The sequence below is a fragment of the Planococcus citri genome, chromosome 1 (assembly GCF_950023065.1).
Source record: "Planococcus citri chromosome 1, ihPlaCitr1.1, whole genome shotgun sequence".
Taxonomy (NCBI): Eukaryota; Metazoa; Arthropoda; class Insecta; order Hemiptera; family Pseudococcidae; genus Planococcus; species Planococcus citri.
Genome location: NC_088677.1, coordinates 73,495,335 through 73,520,396, shown reverse-complemented (window position 1 = coordinate 73,520,396; position 25,062 = coordinate 73,495,335). Strand labels below are relative to the sequence as shown.

Sequence of the window (25,062 nt, the reverse complement as noted above, 5' to 3'; positions counted from 1 at the left end):
TAAGCACAAATTCTCTACATGAACATGTGACAAAGTCGCAAAAATAACTTACCAGTTTATACGCATTGGAAAGATTTTGACTTTGAGCGAAAATATTCAATCTTTCGTTAAAGCTATTCAATAATAATTCTATTTGAACGACTAGTAATTCTGATTTTTGACATTTTAAACCGTCACATTTAGCCGTTACGATCCCCTGCAAATGTAAAAAATAGTAAAGAAATTAGAAAAAATTAAAAAAAAAAAAAAGTTTGATCGTGTCATCTCATGTGAAGTAGGTTCCATTATAACGTCAGTAGTTGAGTACCTACAAAAAATCTCACTGTATTTACGGCGAACTGGTTATGCAAATCAAACACAATATTATGTTATGGTTAGTCATGGTTAACACACGGTTGGTGTAATCCTGTTACATCATTCAAAGGAGACTACTCAGAGTTTTTTTAAAAAGTAATTTGGGTTAGTAGTTGTCATTACCTTACTCATTGTGGAAATTGACATTTTTTTTTTTTTTTTTTGAAGAGCACTCAGCGCTGATAATTGTCCAATTTTTAAAAAATGACACTCATGTACATACGTAATGCAACTAAAACTTTTCAAATCAAACTTCACAATATTCAAAAAGTTGAAAACGAAGGTTCGAAAAAAAAAATTTGCAAAATATTGTAGCCTGCTGAAAAGAATTTACCGCTATTTTTTGCACAATCAATTTCTTGAATAAGTCTGCATTTTTCTGCACTTGAAATATTTTCAAAAAAAAAAAAAAAAAAAGTGGCAAGAAATTTGGAACCAGAAAATTGAAATTTTGAATTGATCAATGAGAAATTTCTAATTCTATCAGCTGCCAATTGAGTGCCCTTTTTATAGAAAAATTATCTAACCATTTTATCTTTTAACCCTGGTTTTAAAAAAAATGAGTAGGTAAGTAGATAGTTTTATGCAATTGTACTTACATTGTTTGAGTAGTACTCGTTTATGTGAGGAAAATCTTGACCAGAAGAGAACGTTGGTAGTATTTCATTGCAGATAAACACTGTTGAGAAAGTAAAATTGAATGATTATTATTATGATTCTTGGCTAAAAGACAAAGAAAAGTGCCTATTTTTAAAGGAAATTGTCTCGGAGATGATGCGATTGATGATTCAGTTTTTTAAAACGAGTTTTAAGGTCGAACAACATGATTATGGGAGATTGATAACGTTGCTAATTTCCAAGAAAAGTCAACTCACCAATAAAAAAGTAATCTTCAGAAAATGTTACTTCTAAAATGAAGGTACCAAACTTATGTACCTATACCTACACTCTACAGGCGAGTGTCATTTGAAAATCTAAAAAATAAATATTTCAAGAATTGTTCTTACCATTCAGTAGGAAACATGTATATATTTTCTTCATGTTATCAGTAGACCATAAAAAAAAGAACTTCTGAATCTGCCATTGAGCCACATGAAAAATTAGAAATGATCGAATTTCCAATGAGTCACAACCGAGTATTTCTAGTATTACTGAAATTTCGAAGTAAACATTTCAAGATTCAAAATTTTGGGAACCCCTTTGGCCAAGTTTTTTCTCTGTTTGGTGGTCAAAAAAAATGCAGACCTCGGGAGACTATTCCAAAATATACTTATTTGTAGGTAACTTTAATTTTAGGAACATTTTTGTCAAGTTTTTTCCTGTTTGGTGGTCAAAAAAATGCAGATTATCGGGAGACTATTCCAAAATACCTTTTTATTATATTTCGAGTTTATTTGTACCACTTTCAGTTCAGCTGTTTCTGGATTTTTTCCAGATTTAAAAACAGATTGAAGAGGTCGGAGATTCAATTAAGTGAATTTCAAAAATGTAGTAACCTGCATTATAGGTACATATAATATTGGAAAACTAATTTGATACGTCGGTATTTACCTGTTGCAAATGGCGAATAAGAAATTTAAATCTGGTAAATAAACAATGATTTTTATTTTTTGACAACTTAATAGAAAACATTGACGAATTTTAAAATTACAAGTTAAAATCTAGGTATGATATTCAACAGATACTGAATACTTTACATGACGCAATGACAAATGAATATTGTTCTTTTACCTGCATTAAAATAATCATCATACACTCACAAAAAAATTATCAAAATATGATAGGTACCTACTCATCCTATTTCATCGCTCAATGTTAATTACCTACGAGTATGTTTAGAGTTGTTAAAGTAAAAAGATCAGTAAAATGGTACACAGCAATGTGAAAAAACCACCAATTGTAGGGGTTCGTTTTCCTGTACCAGATTCACTAACCCTAATGTATTCAATTGGTCTTGAAATATTCATAGGAGATAATCCTTCCTGAGATGGTAGGTATAAAGGTTTCTTCAATTTGCTGTGAATTTTTCGGTGGCAATCGAAACGATTCGGATTCATTATAGTGTCGTATGTGCCTCGTTTTGATAAATCTAGAACAGATATTTTTTATTGCTTACCTACCATACAATTTTATATGTACAAGCAGTGGACTACATTATAAATTCGTATATGATTTACTCAAGTATCTCAACTTCTCAAGTACACAAATAAGTGTCCAGAGAGTGAGAAACTAAATCAAAAATCTTGATAAAATTTCAAAATTGGAAAGTTGATAATTTTAGGTCGTCAAAAAGTTGATAGGAAACACGTCGAAAAAATCTAACAAAATATTTGGAAAAAATTAAAGGGAAAAATATGAAGAACTGCCCATTTTTTAGAATTTTCAAACGGCGATAAATTCGATCGTACGTATTCATCTCAACACAATAAAAATAATTGACCAATGTAAATATTGATACAAAATGTGAAAATACGTACTATTACACGTGAAAGGGTAACGTCTGTCACATTTCCATTGCTGTCCGTGTGTTTCTGGTATTTCTTCAATAACTTTATAAAACTCGCACTTCGAACAAGGCGTACCAATTTCACTCTTGTACTTATTTGCAGCAGTATCAGGATCGAAGTAAAGAAATCCATAAAGGCATACCATATAGTCGGTGTTATGACTTGTGTTTGCAGTCACTAAATACGAACATCCCATATGGACTGTTCCACCCCTTCGTTCCAATGGATTTGAGATATTATCACTAAAAAAAAAATCATTTTACAATTGTAAATATTATCCATGACTCAATCCAAGGGTTGGCTTATGTGTCACATTTTTTGACTATTGCAAGATTTTATATAATTTAGAAATCGTATGGGTACCTAAGTAGGATGAAAAAAAGAGGGCGAAAAGAAAAATGTACTAGAGTGAGTTAGGTTCCTATCACTTTTTTTTTGGAAAATAATAAAAAATTGTACAACATTAAAAACCTTCGGAGCACGCTTACTGTGTTCAGTAAAGGGATTTGGAACATCCTAGTATGGTGAAAAAATCATTTTTTTCACAAGAGAATTGTACTGTGGAAACCTATTCAGCAATATTTTCAATCAGTCTAGGTAAGTAATAAGTAGGTATACCTAATTTGAAAAAAAATTCAAATTGGCTTGAAATTATTTAATGTGTCATTGTCCCGTTGCTTTGAAGTAGTAAATTTTTTCCAATATTTAATAAAAGCAACGAAGGAAAATATTTTCGTTTAAATTTCTAAAAGAAATTACTCACATACACCTAAGGGAAGAAATGCTTTAGAGGGAATGATAAAATCTTGTTGTTGCTGAAAAAATCATTTTTTCACAAGAAAATTGTACTGTGGAAACCTATTTAGCAATATTTTCAACCAGTCTAGGTAATTTGGAAAAAATCAAGTTGGCTTGAAATTATTTAACGTGTCATGCATTGTCCCGCTGCTTTGAAGTAGTAAATTTTTTCCTTTAATAAAAGCAACAAAGGAAAATATTTTAGTTTAAATTTCTAAAAGAAATTACTTACTTAAACCTTAAGAGGAGAAATTTTTTTCCAAATGTCCACCCTCCACATTTTTCAAGAATATCTTTAGTTAACATATTAAGTGGACATCAACATGTATCATACCTCTCCTTTTTGGAAGTTACATGCAGATGCAACCAAAAAGTATTAAATAAAGTCAGTTTGTTTTGAAATTTGGAAAGAATGTGTCCGCATGCAACTTTTCCAGAAAAAAAATGAACTGAAGACATTTATGCCAGTTGAGTTGGTTGCTTTGAAATATGTACATACGAGTAAAACTACATATTTTTAAAAATAGAATTACACCCTAAGTTATAAGTAATAGTACTAATATAATATGTAGGTACCTACATACTAACATTTTATTGAATGTCTCGATGAATTCTGAGATCGTATGTTGTAAATCGACTTGTTCTTTGAGAGGAAATGATCTAGATCCAATCACCACTTCTACTGCAGTTGGGTAATCTTCCAATGAATGATTGGATTGTCCATTCCATAGGGTGTAATTCTTGGGATACCCTGTAAAGCAGTCATAATAACTCGTATACAATTTAGGTAGTAATTAGGTACTAATAAACTACCTAATAAAAGCAATGTAGATGCCTACATTGGTTTGTTACACGTTCGTAAATCACTTTATTTCCAGTCCCTGGTAAAACACAACCCAAATGAACTCGTTCTTGAGCATGTGCTGCCAAATGTGTATCCCAGTTCTGTAAATAAAATTTGAGATAAAAATTCACTGCTTGAAATATTTCATATTTTCTTTTAAATTTATGTGAAAAATCATACCTACGACGTACTAATAATTGAACGAGTTTTTTTAAAATAGGTAGGTACGTACTTAATAGAAAATAAAAGTGCAAGAATTAGAGTTGAATTAGAAACAATTAGGTAGTTAGGTACATAATGATATGACAATCGAGTGGTTACAAAACTTGACTAAACTTGAATAATTCTAGCATGGGAGGTATCCCAATTGACAGAAAATTTCTCGAATCAGAAAAGGTTGAATCTAAAGAGTATGCAAAAATACATCACCAGCTCAAATTTCAAGCTACATACATTTTTTGAAAAATTTTTGAAAAACAACTCCGACTCCGACTCAATATTTTGAAAAAAAAAATCAAAATTCCACCCAATTGACTATGAAAGCTTAAGTTTGGTATCAACCCTGTTTTCGACCCTTCGAATCCATTAGAAACGGTTTTGAATTTTTCGAACTGTTCTGGACCCTTTGAAAGTTCATAAAATTTCAAGGATTCGTACAAAATTCAGCTTTCTATATCCCAGATGGGAGAAAAAACGAATAGAAAATTAGTAGGTAGTCAAGTTGACAGTAGTTTTCTACTTGTTGTGTGTAGGTTTCCAGAAGACCACCTGCTTTTCTGTGTAGTTAAAACTACTAGTTCTTTGTATGGAGCTACAAAGACAAAGTTAATAGTTCAAAGATGATAAAAATTACTTACAAATTTTGCACTAAAAATATAGGTAAGCTCTCAAATCAATGATAAATACAATGATAGGTTTGTTTGTTTGTTTGTTTGTTTTTGATTTTGAAGAAAAACATCTTTTGGGGGGGGGGGACTTGTGTGCTTCAGATTTTTTTGCGAGAATTTTCATTAAAAATGCAATGGAATAGGTTAATTTTCTCATCTGTCAGTGATTTTTGTATGTATTGAATTCATGCTGGATATATTATAGATCGAGATTGTACTATGTGGTTCGAAAACTCATTAGCAAAATTTGACATTTTTCAACTCACCACAGAATATAGATTAGTAATGTTTCTTTCTTCGGCGTAGGAATTTCTCAAATTATTTTCCTTTTGTATTATATCGTTGATCTGCACCGAACTCAACCCCGATGAATTACAATTGAATCCGGGACAATTATCATCTAAATCAGTATTCTGAAATGAAATTCAACCGCTGCGTTGGTATTATCAGCACATGATACCTTGATAAAATTATCTAAGAAAAATTTGTCCCTACCTAAAATATTCTCAAAATATGAAATAAAAATTATTCGAAACAAAACATGAAAGAATTAGGTATGAAACAAAGTATGCAGTATGCATATGGTACCTATTCAACTCACGTGTTTCCAAAACAACTTACAGTGTCTCTTAAAAATTTAATATATTTGTCTTTGAAAGCATACGATGATAACAATTCCGGATTATTAATTAACGCATAATTTAGTACAATGTGAGGCGAAACATACAAAAAAACAATAAGCCACATTTTCACTTTGATTTGTATCATATTACGACATACTTTATCTTCAAAACAAAAAATAAAAAAAGGAGGAAGAATCAACAATCGAAAGTATAATTTTTTCGCACATGATAACTGATAAGTTTTAATACAACGTTCTTTCAGCCAGTTATTTCTCATCATTTGGCGTAAATATCACAGACTCATCGCACAGACTGTAAAAAATTGAAAAAAAATTACAAAATAAGAGTTATCAATGTTTGATAAAGAGAGTTTTTCTGTGAATGGAGCAATAAGATTTGAAAATGGATATTTTCGTTTAAATTTTTTAAAAGAAATTACTCACTTAAATCTTGAGGGAGTCGAGAATACTTCGTTATTGAAGACGGCGCCAAATCGTGTGATAAAACGTCGCCATTCTTAACATCAACTGTACCTAGTATTAGACGAAAGACATGATTTACGAACTTTTCAAATGGGTTTATAGAAAATATAAACCACTATGTTTAATATCCTATTTGCTTCTGGGTCTTTGTTGCTTGTCTTATTTGTTTTTAATCTGGCATTGGATGTGGCGCATTTTGAAGCAAAAAAAAACAAATGGTAAATGGCGTGAAATATACGTGAAGAAAAGTTCGTCGTATCCAACAGGAAAGACGAGTGAGATTCCAAATAAACAAAATGGTAATACAAAATCAACACCGAAATTAAATCGAGAAAAAACGCCCGGTTCGAAAACAGCTGAAATCACCTCTCAGCCACTACAACAAATAAAATCGGAGAGACAAACGATACCACCGCAGGAAACCAGTGAAAAACCAAAGACGACAAAAACGCCGTTCAAATTTAAACCCAGGTTTACTACCAAAGGTCCCTATATGCTTGGTAAACGACCATACATAAAACCAGATCGATTAGACAGACGAGGAAACGCTCCGAAAAGTTACAGAGAACGGCCTTGGTATGATGACGAGAAGGTGGAAGAAAAATCTTCATCGGTGTCGATGGATTTGACAGTACCTACATCGAGCATGCCCATAACGTATTCGAATTCACAATAGAGGCATAGAAATCATCATCGAGTGAGTTTCCAATGTTTTTATGACAATGCTCCTAGGTGATAAAAATTATTGATTATGGTCCCAAAGTTGAGCAAAATTCAATGATCTCTTTAGCTTGTATGAAAGCTCCAAGCTTGGAGATTTCAAGGTAGAATTTTTGTCAATTTCGGTCCACGGAAAGGGATGCTGCAGGGGTTCTAAACAGGGTGTCTCTCACACATATCGCTAATTTGGGTCAAAAATTTCGAACTAGTAAACATATCGTCTCTTTAATACTCTAATTTTGGGTCGTAGAACACGAATTTGGCGTTAGTTTTGGTGTAGGATGATTTTCGCGTCCGTGGAACGCGATTCAAACTTTGAATTAACCGTTTTAGGAGGTAAAAATTGTCGAACAGAGAAACCAACAACTACACGAAATCGTGTTCAGCATGTCAATTTATTCCTGTAAGCGTTATTTTCGCAACCATTGGGTAAAATGCCAAAAATCGTATTTTTCTAGCTGTAGAATTTTAAGTTTTAAAGAGGTGCAATGGTAAATGATGGTCGAATAAAAAACCGATCCTGGAATCGGTTTCTACGGGTCAGATTAGCCCCAACTAGACACTTTTCGCGATAATTTTGGCGAAATTTGAAAAATTCAATGTTTTGACTTTTCCATTTCCATGTTTTTCAATTTGCAAAAAATTGAAAATCTTGATCTAAAATTTTTTAAAGTTTTTTTATGGTATCACAACGGTATAAAAATGATGAAAAAAATTAACAATTACTTACAAAAGGTGCTCGAGCACCGCTTGCTTTTAAGGTCATAGATGCTTCGCTATAGGGGTTTTAAAAATCCTATCTTTTATAATGCACCGTTTTGAGCAGTTCTGGAGCCTCTAGCAGATTCTCGAAACTCGAAATTTCCTCAACATTTTATCAAATGCAGTTGGAAAGCCGAAATTAATACTGCGAACTAATTTCAACACGCTATTTAAGTCGACTGCTGGTGGATTTCAAGCCGTTTTGGAACCTCCAGCGAGTTTTTGAAAATTACTGGAGCCTTTCACGGATTTTCAATGCACGAAATTTTCATAAAATTTTACCAGACAGAGTAGGAAATCCGAAATTTACGCTCTACTCCAGCTTCAGCACCCCATCAAGTCGACTACTGGTGGATTTCAAGCAGTTTTGGAGCCTCCAGCGAGTTTTTGAAAATTACTGGAGCCTCCAGCAGATTTTTTGAAACGTGAAATTGCAACAAAATTTCAGCTTTCTCACTCCATTTAATATAATGTGAAAATTTCATGTCTCAAAAATCTCCTGGAGGTTCCAGGAATTTTCAAAAAGTCGCTAGAGGCTCCAAAATGACTTGAACCCGCCTGAAGTCGACTTGATAGTGTGCTGAAATTGGAGTGCAGATTTAATTTCGGCTTTCTAACGGAATTTCAAGTTTCAAAAATCTGCTGGAGGCTTCGATAATATTTCAAACAGTCGCTGGAGGCTCCAAAACGACTTGAAATCCAATTGCGGTCGACTTCGTAGGGTGTTTAAATTGGCTAGAAGAATAAATTTCGGCTTTCTAGCTGAATTTTCAAGTTTCAAAACTATGTTGGAAGCTCCAACAATTTTCAAAACGTTCCAAAATGGGAATTTCAAGTTTCAAAAATCTGCTGGAGGTTCCAAAACTGTTCAGGTGCATTTTTCGATTTTTGACCAAACATTGAAAATCAAAGGGCTAAAAATGAAAAAAACTAAAAATTTCACTAAATTGACCTAGAAAGATTAGGTATCTAATTAATTTAGTACATAAGCTATTTTCGACCTTTCAAATGGACTAGAAATGGGATTTATGTTAATTTAGTGACCTTTTTCAAATATGGGTGAGAAGATTGGGGACTCCCGGAACACTTTTAATCATGTTATCATTATTAATCATAATTAGGTAGGTAGGTATTTATTATTCGATGAAAAAAAAAATCAATTCGCTCTCAAAATAACATTGTGATGATTTGCAATGTTGCTGTAATTCTTTTCCTTTCACATTTATTTTGATTTGTGACGTTTTTGCTTGATTTTAATATAATTGCTAAAAAAGTAAAAACGAATATTTTTTAATCGTCATAATAAAAAATGAAAAATCAATAAGTTAAAATCCATTTTTATACTTACGCTAAGCTTTGTGAAGCTAAAGCAGTAAATGTCGGATGCTTTCAATGTTGAGGATTGAAATAAAATTAAAAGCAGCCAATAAAGTAGGTATTAAAGGGAAGCGAAAACCCTCTTGCAATCAGCGAATAACTGAGGGCTTATTTCTTATGTGTATAGCAGGTTTTTTTTATAGCTGGAAGATATTCCTGCGACCTTTTGAGGTCCCCTTACAACCTTTTATTGATTCCTCCAATTTTCCAAAAATGTCAAGGAAGTACCTCCTTATTAGTTAATTTTTCAAAACACCTCGTATATGGTTATAATTTTTGTCGTCGTGGACTCGTCGTTCATACTGATCTTAGCTGCAAACCCTGCACTATTTATCGGCCCTCTACGGCCGTCAACTTTAGACATATTTAATTAAAAATAATATTAACAGGGTACAGGTCACGAAGTTCTTCTTACACGTTCATCTTCGCAGTTGTGACGACGTCCAAGTTGTTCTCAGCTATCTCTCTCACACACACATTGAATCTCTATACATATACCGAAAATAATAAATTACCAAAAAATACTTACTATGTGTTTATCTTTAAACCAGCGAGATGTATTATTAATTGCTTTTTTTCATTTTTCCCCTCTCTTTGAGAGTACTCTGGGCTTCTTCAACAGCGCATTTATATTATGTAGGTAGGTATTGCTAAGTATAATGAATTCACTCGCGCATAAAATGAGGCTATTTTCATACGCTAATTGGTGGGTGGTTCAATTGTCCATCTTTCGATGGAATTCATGAAAATGAAAGATGTTATGTAACAGACGAACCGCCCTGCGTTGGTTCGCTTTTATTCTTACATCATAGCACATCATAAAGCATGATGGTAAATCAGGTGATTAACAGATGGTGAAGGTGTTTTGTTTCTAAAGTGATACGACTTACGACTAAGTATAGATAGGTCTTCTTTGGGCGAAATTTTGTGTAGAATTTCGCTGTTCGAAGCGAATGAAGAGTTATTTTTTGAAAAATACTTCGTCTGGCCTGGAAAAGGACCAGAGCTTTTATTCTGGAATGAAATATTTGTGCTATTAATGCAGTTCTTAAATTTGACTGTGTGTACGAAGATGAGATTATTGCGCAATATCTGTACTAGACACAAGACCAAAAAAATATCAACGGAGTGGTAGCATGAAAATAAAACAGTTAGTCAAACAACAAGGCCATTCTCAATTTTTGAGGATAAATTTTTCATTTTACTAGAGAAAAATCGAAGGACTTCTCTACCAAATTGAAATTTTACGTTGAAAGTTTAGCGTATTTCTTTTATTTTTCAAGTTGACGTTAACTATGGTTTCAAATTTCAAAATTACCGAAAAAGTGAACTTACCAGCTTGATTTGATTTTTTTAAAAAGAGATAGGTAACTTGATCAATATCAGTGAAAAAAATCTTACTTACCTACTACATACGTTTGTGGGTATTTCATGATTTTATTTACATTTCAGAATGGTTCGTTCAAAGATTTGACCAAGTTCAGTGGTGCCCAGAGGTTGCAAAAAGTGCTATTGCAGAAATCTTATAAGGGTCCAAAATTGCTTTCAGGAGGGCCCAATTTTTTCACCTCCATAATGAGCAAGAAAACAAATTCTTAGAAAACTTAAGCGTGTTCCGAGTTGATAAATTGAGGGGCCCCAACATTGCAAGGGCCCTTATTGCAGCCGCAATATATACCGATGTGGGCGCCATTGTCGCAGAGCAAAACCAAAAAATATTATTTTTTGAATCTCGCGATTGAAAGGTGGGAATTACGCTATCCAGTAATGGATTTCGGCAAATATGCCTGTAGGACCTTTCTGGTTGGAAATTCAAATTCCTATCAAAAAAAAAAGTTCACAATGTACACGTTTTGGAAGGGAGATACTCAAGCTCGAAAAGAAGAGAAGAACACGCGAAGGTTACAAATTGATGGTTTTCTTCGTTTTTAGTATACTTTCATGCTAAATATTGATAAATTAATCAAGGTCTATGATGAGTAGCTCTAATTGATTTTTAATCAGTATTTATAAAAATTTGGTCGAAAAAATCAGGTTTTGATCAAATTGACCCTTTATGATATGCATGGCCCTTACAAATGTAAGTTCATAATACTTCGCTATCCACTCTGCAGACCTTGGCAGCTCTCAGATCGATGTTTTTGTTATTATAATGTCAGATTGGGTACTTTTGCGTTTTGTTGTATTATTTTTATTTCATTTTTTTGTCAATTTATCAGAGAAAAATCAGCATACTTACATTTTACTACATGCAGTGGTTCATTTCCCAACCATCTCTCATGGTTGCAGTTGAAGAATTTTTCTGTAACTTATTACTTATTCGCCTCAAAGTATCAGAAGATGTAATAGGTGCGTGCATCAAAGAAAATACATTTATACATGTTGTGGATTTTGACGAAAATTGGTAAGAGTGTTTACTTCAAGTGGGAGGCTGGAGGCTATACCCCAAGAAAATTTTGCGCTCCCTGAATCTTTTTTTTTTTCTTTACGAAATTATACGCTGAATTCGTTCAATTTATACTGCGATTTCAACGTGTTTTTTACGACCATTTCGATCAAATTGCCAAAATTGTTTTTTTTATTGGATTTTTTTTCAAGTACCTACCCACTTGAATGAGTAAAAAATATGAATTTTGTAAATTTGATTGAAACGATTATGAAAAAACATTCTATCGGGAGAATTTAACTTGTTGGTATCGAATTTCAAGGTCACTTGTTGGTTACACTCTGTCTCAAAAGTAGCAGAACCACGAATTTCTTAAAAAATCATCACTTTTTTACGGACCCCTGGTTCAGCCCTCGACTCATGCTAGGTAGCTAAACTTTTTTTTGGGTAGTCCTACAACTCAAAGTAAACTTTCTCGCCAACTTTTATCAAAATATAGGGCATTTTCATAAATAATTGGAAAAAATAATGTACCTACCCTACCTACCTAAACTTCATTGACGAAAAGCCAAACTTTTAAAAGTTGGCTCAATTTGAGATCTTTTACTGTTCGAGATTTTTTGAGAAAACATCTTTAGGGCATTATTGCAACGACGATTTGAGTGCTCTTGGTGCAGCTTGAATTCGACAACTTCTGTATCAGTGAGCACAGTGAGCAGTGACTAACCTATTATCCAAGTTAGTAAGAAAATCCTACCAAAGATATGTGTACTTACAATTAGATACATATTTTTGTAATTCAAATGCTGCTCTTTCCACTTCGTTTGAATTTATATGTATAATTCATCATTTATCTGCTATTGGTATACCTATAACTTTGGAAAAAATTCAACATGTGTTCCTCAAGTTATTCCTAATCCTAATATGTATTAAGTATATGTATTAGAAATTTAAAAACCAAAAACTTGATAAATTTCGAATATTTGGAGTACCTGGGTACGCAGTTAGTAATTACATAGGTATCATCTTACAATATTTTGTCTGGATTTCAGGAACTTGACGAAATTCCGATGAATATATCCCTTGCATTTTCAGGCTTACCTATAGTAATATATTTTTTTACGACATTTTTATAAAAGTTGGTACCTACCATTACGTATGTATTATCATGACTTATAGGTAACTCTGATGATAATTTAAGCGATTTTTTCAATATTTAGAGTACCAACTTCGACTTACCTATTCGTATAATATTACAATACTTCGTCTAATTTTCAAATATTTGGAAAACATTTTACATCCGTGTCAAACTTTTAAAAACTTTGTAAAAAAAATAACCATTTTTGAAATTCAATTTTAAAGAACTCGAAAAAACCCGCACTGAATGGTTTATAAAATTACTTACGTGAAACTTTCAAGAATGGCATTCTCACAATTCTTGTTATTTAAAAGTCAAACTTCACAAAATGACTTTCTCACATTCGTGTTACATATGAAGAGTGATATTCCAAAACTCGCTTTGTCCATTTTCACAACTTTTCAGGAGAGAGGAAAAACAGTTTCCCTTTAAACGGGTAAATTGGCTTTTTAGGCGAGTTTAGCACTTTATTTGGGTGGATTTATGATGTAGGAGTGTAGGTATACATTTCATCCACTAAATACTGCTGAAAAAAATTTCAATAACAATGGACAAAGCGCGTTTTGGAACATTATTTTTTTTTTAATTTTTAGTGAATTGGCTATTTAGGTAAGTTTAACACCTCATTTCGGTAGGTTGATGATGTAGGAATGTGAGTTAATACTTCATCTACCAGGTACCACTGAAAACCCAACTTTGATAAAAATGGACAAAGCGAGTTTTGGAATATCACTCTTCATATGTATTTTATTGAGCGAAAGTTTAGCTCAATAAAAGTCAAGTGATTGTAAAGGTTTTCCTTCGAGTACTTTAATCAAGACCCTTTTATGTATCTACTTCCAACGACCTTGATCCCAAAGGCCAAATGGCGAGGATTTTATTTATATGTTTCAGAAAAAAAAGAAAAATCTGAATTACCTACTTACTTTTTGAGATTTGAAAATACTTTGATACATGGTGTTTGTACCTATTTCTGGGTGCGTTCACTTTGCATGTAGAAATCGAGTATACCCGATTTCATTAGGTAGGTATAAACAAAGCATTAGCCAATCAGAATTTTTCGTTCTTTGAAAGATTTGGATCCGTAAACAAAACGTCAATTTTACCTCAGAAAACAAAAATATTGTTGGTTGTCTCCTGTTGACTAATGAAATACCAAACATGCTCATTTTATTCGGAGAAATTTGCCTATCATTAGCCAATTAATTTTCCAATTTCGAACTAATTTGTGCATCATAAGTTTGTTTATACCTAATGAAATCGGGTGTACCCATTTTTGACATCCAAAGTGAACGCACCCCTGGATGGTGGATTGTTTACGCCACCTTACCTTGACCGAAAGCCAATTAGCGCTAAATACCCCGCAAATGTGCCCTGTTGCACCTCCATTCGTCATGTAAACGATTAGTTTAGTATATAGTGTAGTTTTATTAGCCTCGTTTTCGCGTTATTCGCGATCTATTTAAAATGTAATTTCATCTTGATTTTTGGTAATAAAGGACTCAGAAAATGTACTCGCATTCTTACTTAACAGAGATTTCGCCATTTTCCTCCCACAGTTTTTATAAGCTTGATATTGTATACAGTATACATAATATCAAAATGTCGGAAATTTGTTATTCTTGAAGAAATTTTCAAAACTCTGACTTGACGTTGCGAATTTATCGAAATTTTTTTGATAGTTTTTAAAAGTCATTATAAAAATTTTCAAAAATCTAATGCAATTGATATCCCTCAAGTATATAGAAACTGAAAACATCATAATTGTTGTTTGTAGTTAGTAACATATTTTAAGTATGCAGTACCTATTTACATACCTAGATGAATCATGCGAGTATAATTAGGAATACTTTACCAAGGTTTTCAGCAATTTATCAATTAATTTCTAATTTTTCTGGAGCCTCCAGCGCGATTTGTAATTTCTCCAAATTTTAAAATTTCTTCAAAAGGCTTGTGCCAATGACTTATTCTCGACCTATTCAACGGGTTTATCCACATTGAGCTGATTTCCAGGCAGTTACACTACAGTGCGTTTTTTTTACCAACATATTTTTTATGATACCTTAAGTGGATAGGTAATGCTAGTTGAAAAAACATCCTTGATGTGTTTGCCTAAAAATCAAATCAAATGTGTATGATTTTGTTGAATATATTGAGAACAGGGCACAATTTTCAACTGTCCAAATTGATTTACGCACATTCTGGAAAAGAAATTTTGAAAGTTTCTATTTCATAGAGAGAACAAAAATCGCTGTGGAAGCTCCAGAATGGCTGCTGAGGTGTGACGTTTTGAGGGGGAGGAGTAAGACTGAAATTTTCTCAAACTTTTTTCGCCAGATTTTCCCAATTTTTTACCCCAGATCCTCCCTCTCAGCTAATAAGTCAGACGTGGTTCGAAAATACTTCGCAGATTGATTTTTGGCGATTGACTATTTTTTCCCCCACAGTTTTTGTAAGTTTTCTTGAAGAAATTTTCAAAAGTCTAAATTGATGTTGCAAATTTATCGGAATTTTTTTCATAGTTTTTAATAGTCAATACCTACCTACAAAATAATATCAAAAAATAAAGTAGGTACATATTTTTTTCGAAGTTTTCAAAAATCTAATGCATTGATATCCCTTGTGTATATCGAGTTCTTCCCCTGATGCTTCCCCTCCACCTTGAGAAAAATCAAAAAATAATGGTTGCTTACTACAGTGTGGTGTGTTAGGGTTTTTATACTTTCTGTTCCTACTTCAATAGATCCTACCTACCTGTGTAGAATGTTATTTGTTCACAAAATCCAAAAAATCAAACTCAAAAGAATTACGAATTAAAATCAACAAACCAAATCATCTTGGTAATTCATAAGTAGGTAAAAATCAGAAATCTCATATATCGAGATATATCATCTAACTACTAAATAAACTCGATTCATTATTGAATCATATAAATTTAAAAAGCAAAATAAAGAGATAGTAATAAGTCGCTATTTGACTATTTCATACTATACAATTATGTACAAAACCATTTAATTATGGTATATCTGAAGGGACTTTTATTGCTCACCTACTTAGGTCATGGCAGAGCCATGCCTACACCAGCACCCTCGGTGCAGCGACCTAGGCTTCCATTATTAGCCTGATGAGCAACTCGAAATATATTTCAAAAATCACGAACTCCGACACAATTAAAATCTCGATTCAAATCATAATAAGGTTTTTAATCTTCTCAAAACATAACATTCAAATTCATAAAAAAAATGAGAAAAATTACGATCACATAAAAAACGAACACAACTACATTATCTCGGAGCATTGTCAAAGGATAAGTTATAAGTTATCGAGACATAGAAGATAAAGCCTTATACAATTCCCTTTACCTCCTCTATTTATTTATCTCATCCAAAGAGAAAACATTTCAATCTGTAAACTGGGAAATTACCGAGTAGGTAATACCAATTTTACGACAACAGTGCGGTTTTTTTTTTGACCGACATATTTTTAATGATAATATTTAGGTGAAGAATGCTAGTTGAAAAAACGTCCTTGATGTGCTTGCCTAAAAATCAGATCAAATATATGTATGATTTTGTTGAATATATTGAGAACCGGGCACAATTTTCAACTGTCCAAATTTATTTGCGTACCTTCTGGAAGTTCTGGAGAAGGGAAGCTCCAGAATGACTGAAGAGGCGAGACGTGTCGAGAGGGGAGAGGGTAAGACTGAAAGTTTTTTGACTTTTTTCTCCAGATTTTCTCAACTTTTTACCCCAGATCCCATGCGCTCGGATTTTTCCGGCTAATAAGCCAGATGTGGTTCGAATAAATTTGGGAAAGCGAATTAATGAATTTATAAATGAAAAATGTATTAATAAATAATTTATTAAAAGAGTTATATAAAAATTAATTAATAATTAATAAAAATATAGGTAATATTAGGTATTAATAAAAAATTAGTTTGAATTTGATAATAAATAAATAATAAATAACATTTTTATCATCAGTAAAATATAGTTTTAATAAAAAATAGTAATTTTATATGAAACAATAAAAATGCTGAATGATTTGAAATTTTCAAGGACGATGCTCTTATACTAAGTATTACGAAAATTTTGAATTTTTCTGTTGCAAGGTTGGTACTGAAATCCAAAATCCAAAATTCATCCATTTTTTCTCGTTACTTTCGAAAATGAAATTTAAAAAAAAAAACGGAACATAACTTTTGAAAAAGTTTTGATTTTTTGCTAACTTTGTTTTAGCATGTTCTGAGATGTTAAAATGAGGTCCCCTAAATTTTACTGCGGGCCCTAACATTGCAAGGGTCATCATTGCAACCTCAATACCGATGTGGGTGCCACAGCTGATGTGCGCCTCGAGCTCCTCTAGCAACTCAGATGCGATCAGAATGTCGTCGATGTAAACGTACACAAATGATAATTGGTACAAATACTTGGATTGTCCATGAAGCGCTGGAACGTCTGAGCTGTATTTTTCATGCCTGGCGGCTTCAGAGGAACTCAAAAAGTCCGAATGGCGTTATGACTGCTGTTTTCTTGATATCAAAGAGAGTGACTGGTATCCCTGAATAGGCTTTATAAACGTCTACTTTTGTAAATAACTTCTTACCGTTTAGGCCTAAGTTGAAATCTAGTATCTCCTAGGAAGAGAATACTCGTACTTGTCAGGACAAGTGATCGCATTCAGTCGTCTGTAATCACCTGTCATTCGCCACTCACCAGCATCTTGTTTGCATGTGATGTGAAGCGTCTTGCCATCTTTAGTACAGCGACGAATTTATTAAATATGTAAATACTTACTGTTATCTATTCTTCCGATGTTTCAGTTACTTTTCATAAAAGGTAGGTACTTTCTTCTTTGGAAAGATAGTTTTAAAGCCTTCATAAGACGCATTTAGTACAGGGTTTGTCTTAGTAATTTCCGATTTAAACATTCCTCTAGTACATACCATTACCTTCTTCTTAACAAAATCTACCATAACACTATCAAATTTTTCATGGTTAGGCTAGCAGCTCAATATTACGAGGGAGAATAACTTTATCATTTTGAACAAATGATATATGTAGAAATACGTCTGCAAGAAACAAATGCAGTGCTTCATTTCCAATTTTGTAGCATTGATAATTATTGCTGTGCGAAAATTGCATGTCATTGATGATAGGTCGAATTTTTTGAAGTTCGATCATTTTGAATCAGTCAATCAACAATTAAACGTACTTAAGTAGGTATTATCCAAGTTGGCATAAAAATCTGTCAAATTCAATATGTACCTACCTGTGTATTTTTTGTTATTCAAATGCTGCGCTTTCTACTTCGTTTATATTTAATTTTGGCGTTGTCAGTAAATTCAGTCATAATTCTTATCTAGGTAATACTTTCCAATTTTTTAGTTTTCAAACAATCCCACAAAACGAGAATTTTTGAATAAAAATTTCTAAATGAGTAGGTATAGTTTTTTCATGACTCCAATATCGATACATATGTGCATTCGATTTTCTAAATGCCTGCAATTTTTCGCTGATTTTTATCAATAGGTAAGGTACTTTCTTTCTATATGAAAACTGGGAAAACCAAAAATTTTCTGGCAGCTTCGAAGTAGGGTTTTTTCATCGAAAGAAGGTTGATTCTGAAAATTCTCGAAAAAAAGTGTAGAAAGTTCCAAGAAATTTGATCATTTTTAACCTGATTTTCCTTTAAACGAAGTGAAAATGAGGCATGAGGCTTACATACAGTCTATCATGATTTCAGGATTAGGCAGAACTCCGTTGTTTGGTTCTAAGGTATTTCAACTGACTGGAAAATGTTTACGCTGAACGAAGAAGAGAATCCAAAAATGCACCACGTAGCCTTTCGTTTGTAAATTTTTGGCGTAATTTTGAAAATTCCAAATGCTTACTCGTATTTTCCATGTAAAAGATCAAAATTTGATCAAATTAACGCTGTTAGATGAATTTAGCATTCATGTTCTATTATTGACTTTCAAAATCAACTGCAGTTTTATACCATTCAAATAAAGCTCATGTAACCCATAGTACTCGAGTGGACGAACAAAAAATGTTATTATGACAAATACCTAAGTAGTTTAACTTCAAAATTGAAGTGGCAAACTTGATTCTAAATTTCTAAATTTCTTGTGCATTATATTTTGAAAATTTTGAATTTTTAAATCGTGTTATTGCCTCCTTAATTTTAAAGATAGGCAATTTGTCACCATAACTTTTTTGTTCGTCCACTCAAATTGTACTTTGAGTTGATGAAGTCACTTAAATGATCCAAACATATTTTTCTCATTTCCGACGAATTTTTCAAAATACGAGTAGGTGTATTTTTGCCCAAAAATGTAACTTTTTCATTTTACAGGTTGTAAGAAGATGTTTGCACCATTAAAATGACTTCAATATCCCATAGTGCTCAAAATGGACGAACAAAAAAATGTTATTTTGATAAATTGCCCATGCCCATCTTCAAAATTGAATTTGACGTATCCCAAATTTGGAAATTTCGAGCCGATTGCCCCTTCAATTTTGAAGATAAGCAATTTGTCATAATAACATTTTTTCTTCATCCACTCGAGTAGGTAGGTCTAGGTACTATGGGTTATGTGCATTATTTGAATGATTCACAAAGCAGACCTTTTGGAAACAAGGTCTTCAATTTGATAATGGTTTTGAAACCCTTTGGAGCCTCCAGAAAATTTTTAATTTTTCAGTTTTGAAAAAATTGTTTCAGAAAGAGCCAATAAGAAATTCGCCATTTTTTCGATCTGATTTTAAAAGAAAATCGAAAAATTTCCCATTAAACGTAGTAATGAAATTCTGCTTTTGAAATTTAATTTAGTAGAGTATCTAATTTTATGTGCTATCTTTCGATTTTTTTAGACTGAAATTGATCGTTGGTTAGCTTATTGGGTACCTGTTTCGTTAAAATAGGGGCCTCCAGTGTCTTATTTCTCAATCCAGTGACTTTTCAATATCCCACCCTCTCACAATGTAAAACTCCGTATATAGTTAGTTCCATCGCAGATTTAAGCTGTGTGCTAGATTCGCAATGTAAGTAGCTAAGTACAGTATAGTTACACACACTTCTGTTTACAATTGCTGAAAAATTCATAGCATTTTGTAAAAAAAATTTCAAAAAATTACTTGCTTAATCAGGGTACCAAAAAAGTACCTATTCTAAATCATTTCCAATTCCTGTCTCATGTCGCATTACACCTAAAAAAAAATTTCGTAAAAAAATACCTATTACAAATAAGTAATACCATAATTCCAAAAAAAAAAAATCGTGTACAAAACTCTTTACATAGAATGTTGAGGGTGTATTTCTTCCATTTTTCAAGTTGATGTTATGGCTTAGAGCATATTCAGCTGTGTGCTGGATTTGCAATGTAAGTACAGCGTAGTTACGCACAATTCTGTGTACAATTATTCAAAACTTCATAGCATTTTGTGAAAAAATGTTCAAAAAATTATTTGTTTTTATATCGGGACGTGGTTCAATTGTGATGAAATATCGTCTTCAATGTGTTCATCTTTTACCGTCGGTGAAAAGTAGGGTACCAAAAAAGTATTCCAAATAATTTCCAATTCCAGTCCCATTTATAAGTACACCTAAAAAACAATTTCGTCAAAAAAAGTAAAAATTTCAAAACAAATTTCGTGTACAAAACTCTTTACTTGGAAAGTTGAGGGTATTTATTTTATTTTTCAAGTTGACGTTATATGGTTTTAAATTTCGAAATTAGGTACTGAGAAGGAGAACTTACCAACTACATAGATTGATTTGATTTGATTTTGTTTGCATATATCTTTAAATTGTAGGCTAAAAATGTCTAATTAGCGTGCATCCTTCTAGGATAATATAGGTTTATCTTTAATCGTGAGTAGAAATCCAAAAAAATACTCGTGGGAAAAAAGTACCGTTCATTGGTTATTGTTTTTTTTTGTACTTATCATTTTCAAGCTTGCATTTTCCCTTCAATTTCAAAGTTACCAAAAATATGCTCATCACTTTCTTTGTAATTTCTTACAAAAAAGCTCATTTTGTACATTTTTAGTATCTTCAAAAGCTGAAGGAAATATTCATGTATCTGAAGAAAATATCTTTTAATTTTTTCCCCTGATATTGTTAGTTATAAAAATACTGAAAATGTGCAAATAGGACCTTTCTTGTAGGAAATTCAAATTCCCATTAGAAAAAAGTCTTGTGCAGATGTACACGTTTTGAGTAATATCGTTGAAATTAAAGGAGATACGTAAGCTTGAAAAGAAGAGAAGAAACACACAAACGTTAAAAATATTGATTCATGGGTTTCTTCGTTTTCCGTGTATAAGCAGGTAGGTACCTACTTTTATGTTAAATTGATAAATTAATCGAAGTTCGTGTGCAGCTTTAATCGATTTTTTAGAAAATCGAGTTCTAGTCAGATGGACCTCTAAGGATAAATGCATTACATGGCCTTTACAAATGTGAGTTCATAATACCTTGCTATCCACTCCTGCACTCACTGCAATTGAGTAGTCCTTATCTATACCGAGTTTTCTGTGAAGTATTGCAAATGCAAATCATAATCTATAGGTGCAAAACTGCAAGTATACATACACAAACACATACTATACATAGGTTGGGTAGGTCATATAAACAACCTCAAAAACATTACAAACGGCATATTAAACGATAATATGAGCAAAATTTGGAATTTTTCACCTCTCCACGCCTCACTTTTAATCTCTACCAAAAAAATAACTCCATATTCGAACTCTACGACTTTGAAAACATATTATTCGATATATTACACAATATTATAAGCAAAATTTGACATTTTCCCGCTCTCCACGTCTCACCCCCCACCCCTACCAAAAAAATAGCATCAGATTCGAACTCTACGACCTCGAAAACATATCAATCGACATATTACACAATAATATAAGCAACATTTGAAATTCTCCCCTCCCCGCGCCTCACCCCCACCCCTACCAAAAAAATAAGTCCAGATTCGAACTCTACGATCTCGAAAACATACTAATCGATATATTACACGATAATATAAGCGACATTTGAAATTTTCCCGCTCCCCACGCCTCACCCCCCACCCCTACAAAAAAAAATGAGTTCAGAATCGAATTCTACGACCTCGAAAACGTATTATTCGACGTATTGCACTTCGATGAGGGCTGAATCCGAATTATCGCCGTTTTTTTGGGGGGGGGGTCTGTGGCCCACTGTGCTTCGTTTGAATTATTTTTGTAATTCCGAATATGTAACATTTAGGTAGTATGTAATATATTTTTAGTTTTTGAGCAAACCGTCAAAACGAAGATTGTTTAGTAAAAATTCCAAATTGAGTATAATCTTTTTCATGACCCCCCCCCCCCCCCACCAGCAATATTTCGCTGATTTTTATCAACATGTGTAGCCAAATTTTATTTGTGAATTTTTGGTGAATTTTTGAAAATTCCAAATGGCTAATTTTCCATGAAAAAGATCAAAATTTGATCAAATTAACGATGTCGGATGAAATTTAGCTTCTATGTTTTATTATTGACCTCCAAAACCAACTGTTTCATACCATTCGAATGATGCTCATGTACATATACAGGGGTCGGCATAAGTTAGTATTCATATTCGAAAACTGATGCGTTCTTTTTAACACCCTGTTGTGTGTAATGAGTAGATGGAAGGTCTTGTAAGTAGTGCGTTGTGTTCGTGGAAGTCCCACCAACACTTTGGTAATAATAGTTTCATTCCCTGCTATGTCACTACAGAAAAAAAATTCATTTTTATTTGAAAAAATTTTCGTTTGTGCAAATTGGAATACTAACTTATGCCGACCCCTGTATAACCCATAAGTATTCGAGTGGACGGACAAAAAATGTTAGATATGACAAATTGCTTATTTTCAAAATCGAAGGGGCAAACTTAATTCAAAATTTCTAAATTTGTTGTGCCCTACATTTTGAAAATTTTGAATTTTTACATCGTGTTTGCCTCTTCAGTTTTGAAGATAGGCCATTTGTCATAATATCATCTTTGATTCTTCGTCCACTCAAATACCATGAGTTGGTAAAGTCATTCAAATGATTCAAACATTTTCTCATTTCCGGCGAATTTTTCAAAACAGGTAAATTTTTCACCTAAAAATGGTGTAACTTCGAAAATCTTAGCACCATTTAAAAATGTGATTTTTATAACCCATAGTCCTCAAATGGATGAACAAAAAATGTCAATATGCCAATTTGATTATCTTCAAAATTGAAGGCGCAAACACAGTTTGAAAATTTAAAATCGCCAAAATTTGAAGCATTCCGAATTTGAAAATTTTAAATCAAGTTGCCGCTTCAATTTTAAAGATGAGCAATTTGTCATTACATATAACATTTTCTGTTCATCCACTCGAGTACTTTGGGTTAGGTATGGGCATTATTTAAATGATTCACAAAGCACTTTTTGGAAACAAAGGTCTTCAATTTGATGATGGTTTTGTAATCCTTTGGAGCCTTCAGAAAATTTTTAGAGTTTTTAGTTTTAAAAAGAGCCATTTTTTCAATCTGATTTTAATAAAATCAAAAAATTCTCTGAAAGTTGCAAAAGGACTCAAATCCATCAGTTCCATCAGTGATCGATTCGAGACTACAAAAATATGGTTTAAACTGAATTTCAGCTTTCTACGTCAATTCAATAAAATTTCAATTTTTCCATGAAAATCGAAACGAAGTTGAAGTTTCAAAATTCTATCGAAAATTTAATAATGAAATTTGATTTTTGAAATTGGTTCAGTGGTGTAATTTTAAGTGTCCTTTCAATTTTGTTTGGATTGAAACTGATTGCTGGGTAGCTGGTCGGGGTACCTGTTTCGTCGGAATAGGGGCCTCTAATGTTATACCTATTTCTCAATCCAGTGATTTTTCGATTTTCCACTCTCTCACAATGTAAAATATATGTAGTGACGTTATTGCAGATTTCAGTTACCTATGTGCTAGATTCGCAGTGTAAATATGCGTAAGTTATATGCACGTAACATTTCTGTTTACAATATTGTTCTAAATTTCATTGCATTTAGCGAAAAAATGTACAAAAAATTACTTACTTATCTACGTTTTACTTCTAAGCGAACAATTATGTGTTTCGTGAAACTCTTTTCGTCGCTTAGTTTGAAAAGTCTGAGGTTCTTAGCTTCATTACTTTTCTCAAACCATGTAAACTTATTTGTGCCATCGTGACAATCGAATATGTGGTTCAGTTGGGATGAAATATCGACTTCAATGTCTTCATTTTCTAGGTACCTTACCATCAGTGAAAATATCAAGGCACCGAAAAAGTATTCCAAATAATTTACGATTCCAGTCCAATTTGTACACCTAAAAACAATTTCGTAAAAAAACTAATAAGCCCCCCCCCCAAGAAAAAAACTTCGTGTACAAAACTCGTAAACTTTCATGTATACTTTTTACGATGTTTTCAACTTAACATCTTCTGCTTCTTTCAGTCACGAAAAATAATTCTCCGCCAATTTAAGTACAAATACTAAATAAACAAACAATACTCGAAATTTAAGAGAGTAAAAACTTATAAAGTAATTTTCAAAATAATTATCAAATAATTACCTACCCTTAGCGTAGGTATTGTTCAAACTGCTAACTTTCGTGTCTGACGACTCTTGCATTTGTACGAATATTTTTCTTGGCAGAGAGAGTCACGCAACAAGGACATTAACAGAGAGGAAATACGAACTACCTACCTTTGAATCAACTCCATCGAATTATTCGTATAGGTATTCGAAATACCTATTCGACGATTTTCTCACAACTTTAATTTGTTGGTATTTTGTAGGTATATTCTGGAATTATTTGCTCGATTATCGAGTATCATGGAGAGAAGATGAAGAGGGAAGGCGAGGGGTGCCAAGGTAGCGTGTTGTTTGCCAGTAAGAACACTCTGCTGATTGATTTTTCGTAATTATTAATCAGCCTGGGTGCTCGAGTTGGGTTAAAGAGGGGTTAAAGATGGTAGATCGTGGTACAAAGTGATGAATGTAGGAGGTTTTTTTCTTTCAAATGGAAAAGTATTCGATTGAGGAAAGGGCACAGGAGGGAAATTCGAGTTTATTTTTTCCGTATTGAAATTTATGCAGCTTGATGAATTGATGACCTTGCATTCAACTTCTGATGTTGAACATGAATAATGC

The 25,062-nt window shown here is 32.7% G+C and overlaps 1 protein-coding gene and 1 long non-coding RNA gene across 3 annotated transcripts in view; one reads left to right on the top strand and one right to left on the bottom strand.

Annotated features, from left to right (window-relative positions):
• LOC135831570 (uncharacterized) overlaps positions 1–25,062 on the top strand; it is a 108,195-nt gene that overhangs the window by 75,767 nt on the left and 7,366 nt on the right. The window lies entirely within an intron of this gene.
• On the bottom strand, positions 1,697–6,253 carry LOC135831510 (uncharacterized). The gene is made up of 6 exons (XM_065344069.1): positions 6,012–6,253; positions 5,657–5,803; positions 4,499–4,604; positions 4,248–4,410; positions 2,832–3,103; positions 1,697–2,443 (listed from the first exon to the last, which is right to left on the bottom strand). Exons 1-6 carry the CDS (start codon positions 6,156–6,158, stop codon positions 2,199–2,201), a joined length of 1,080 nt encoding a protein of 359 aa, XP_065200141.1. The 5' UTR covers positions 6,159–6,253; the 3' UTR covers positions 1,697–2,198.

What these genes read in the sequence shown, in the direction of transcription:
- LOC135831510 (XM_065344069.1), bottom strand. Translation starts at nt 6,158, where the DNA reads ATGATACAAATCAAAGTGAAAATGTGGCTTATTGTTTTTTTGTATGTT. An exon ending in TTACTAATCTATATTCTGTG is followed by an intron (nt 4,605 to 5,656) that starts GTGAGTTGAAAA and finishes TTTTATTTACAG; the next exon opens with AACTGGGATACACATTTGGC. An exon ending in CGAACGTGTAACAAACCAAT is followed by an intron (nt 4,411 to 4,498) that starts GTAGGCATCTAC and finishes ACTGCTTTACAG; the next exon opens with GGTATCCCAAGAATTACACC.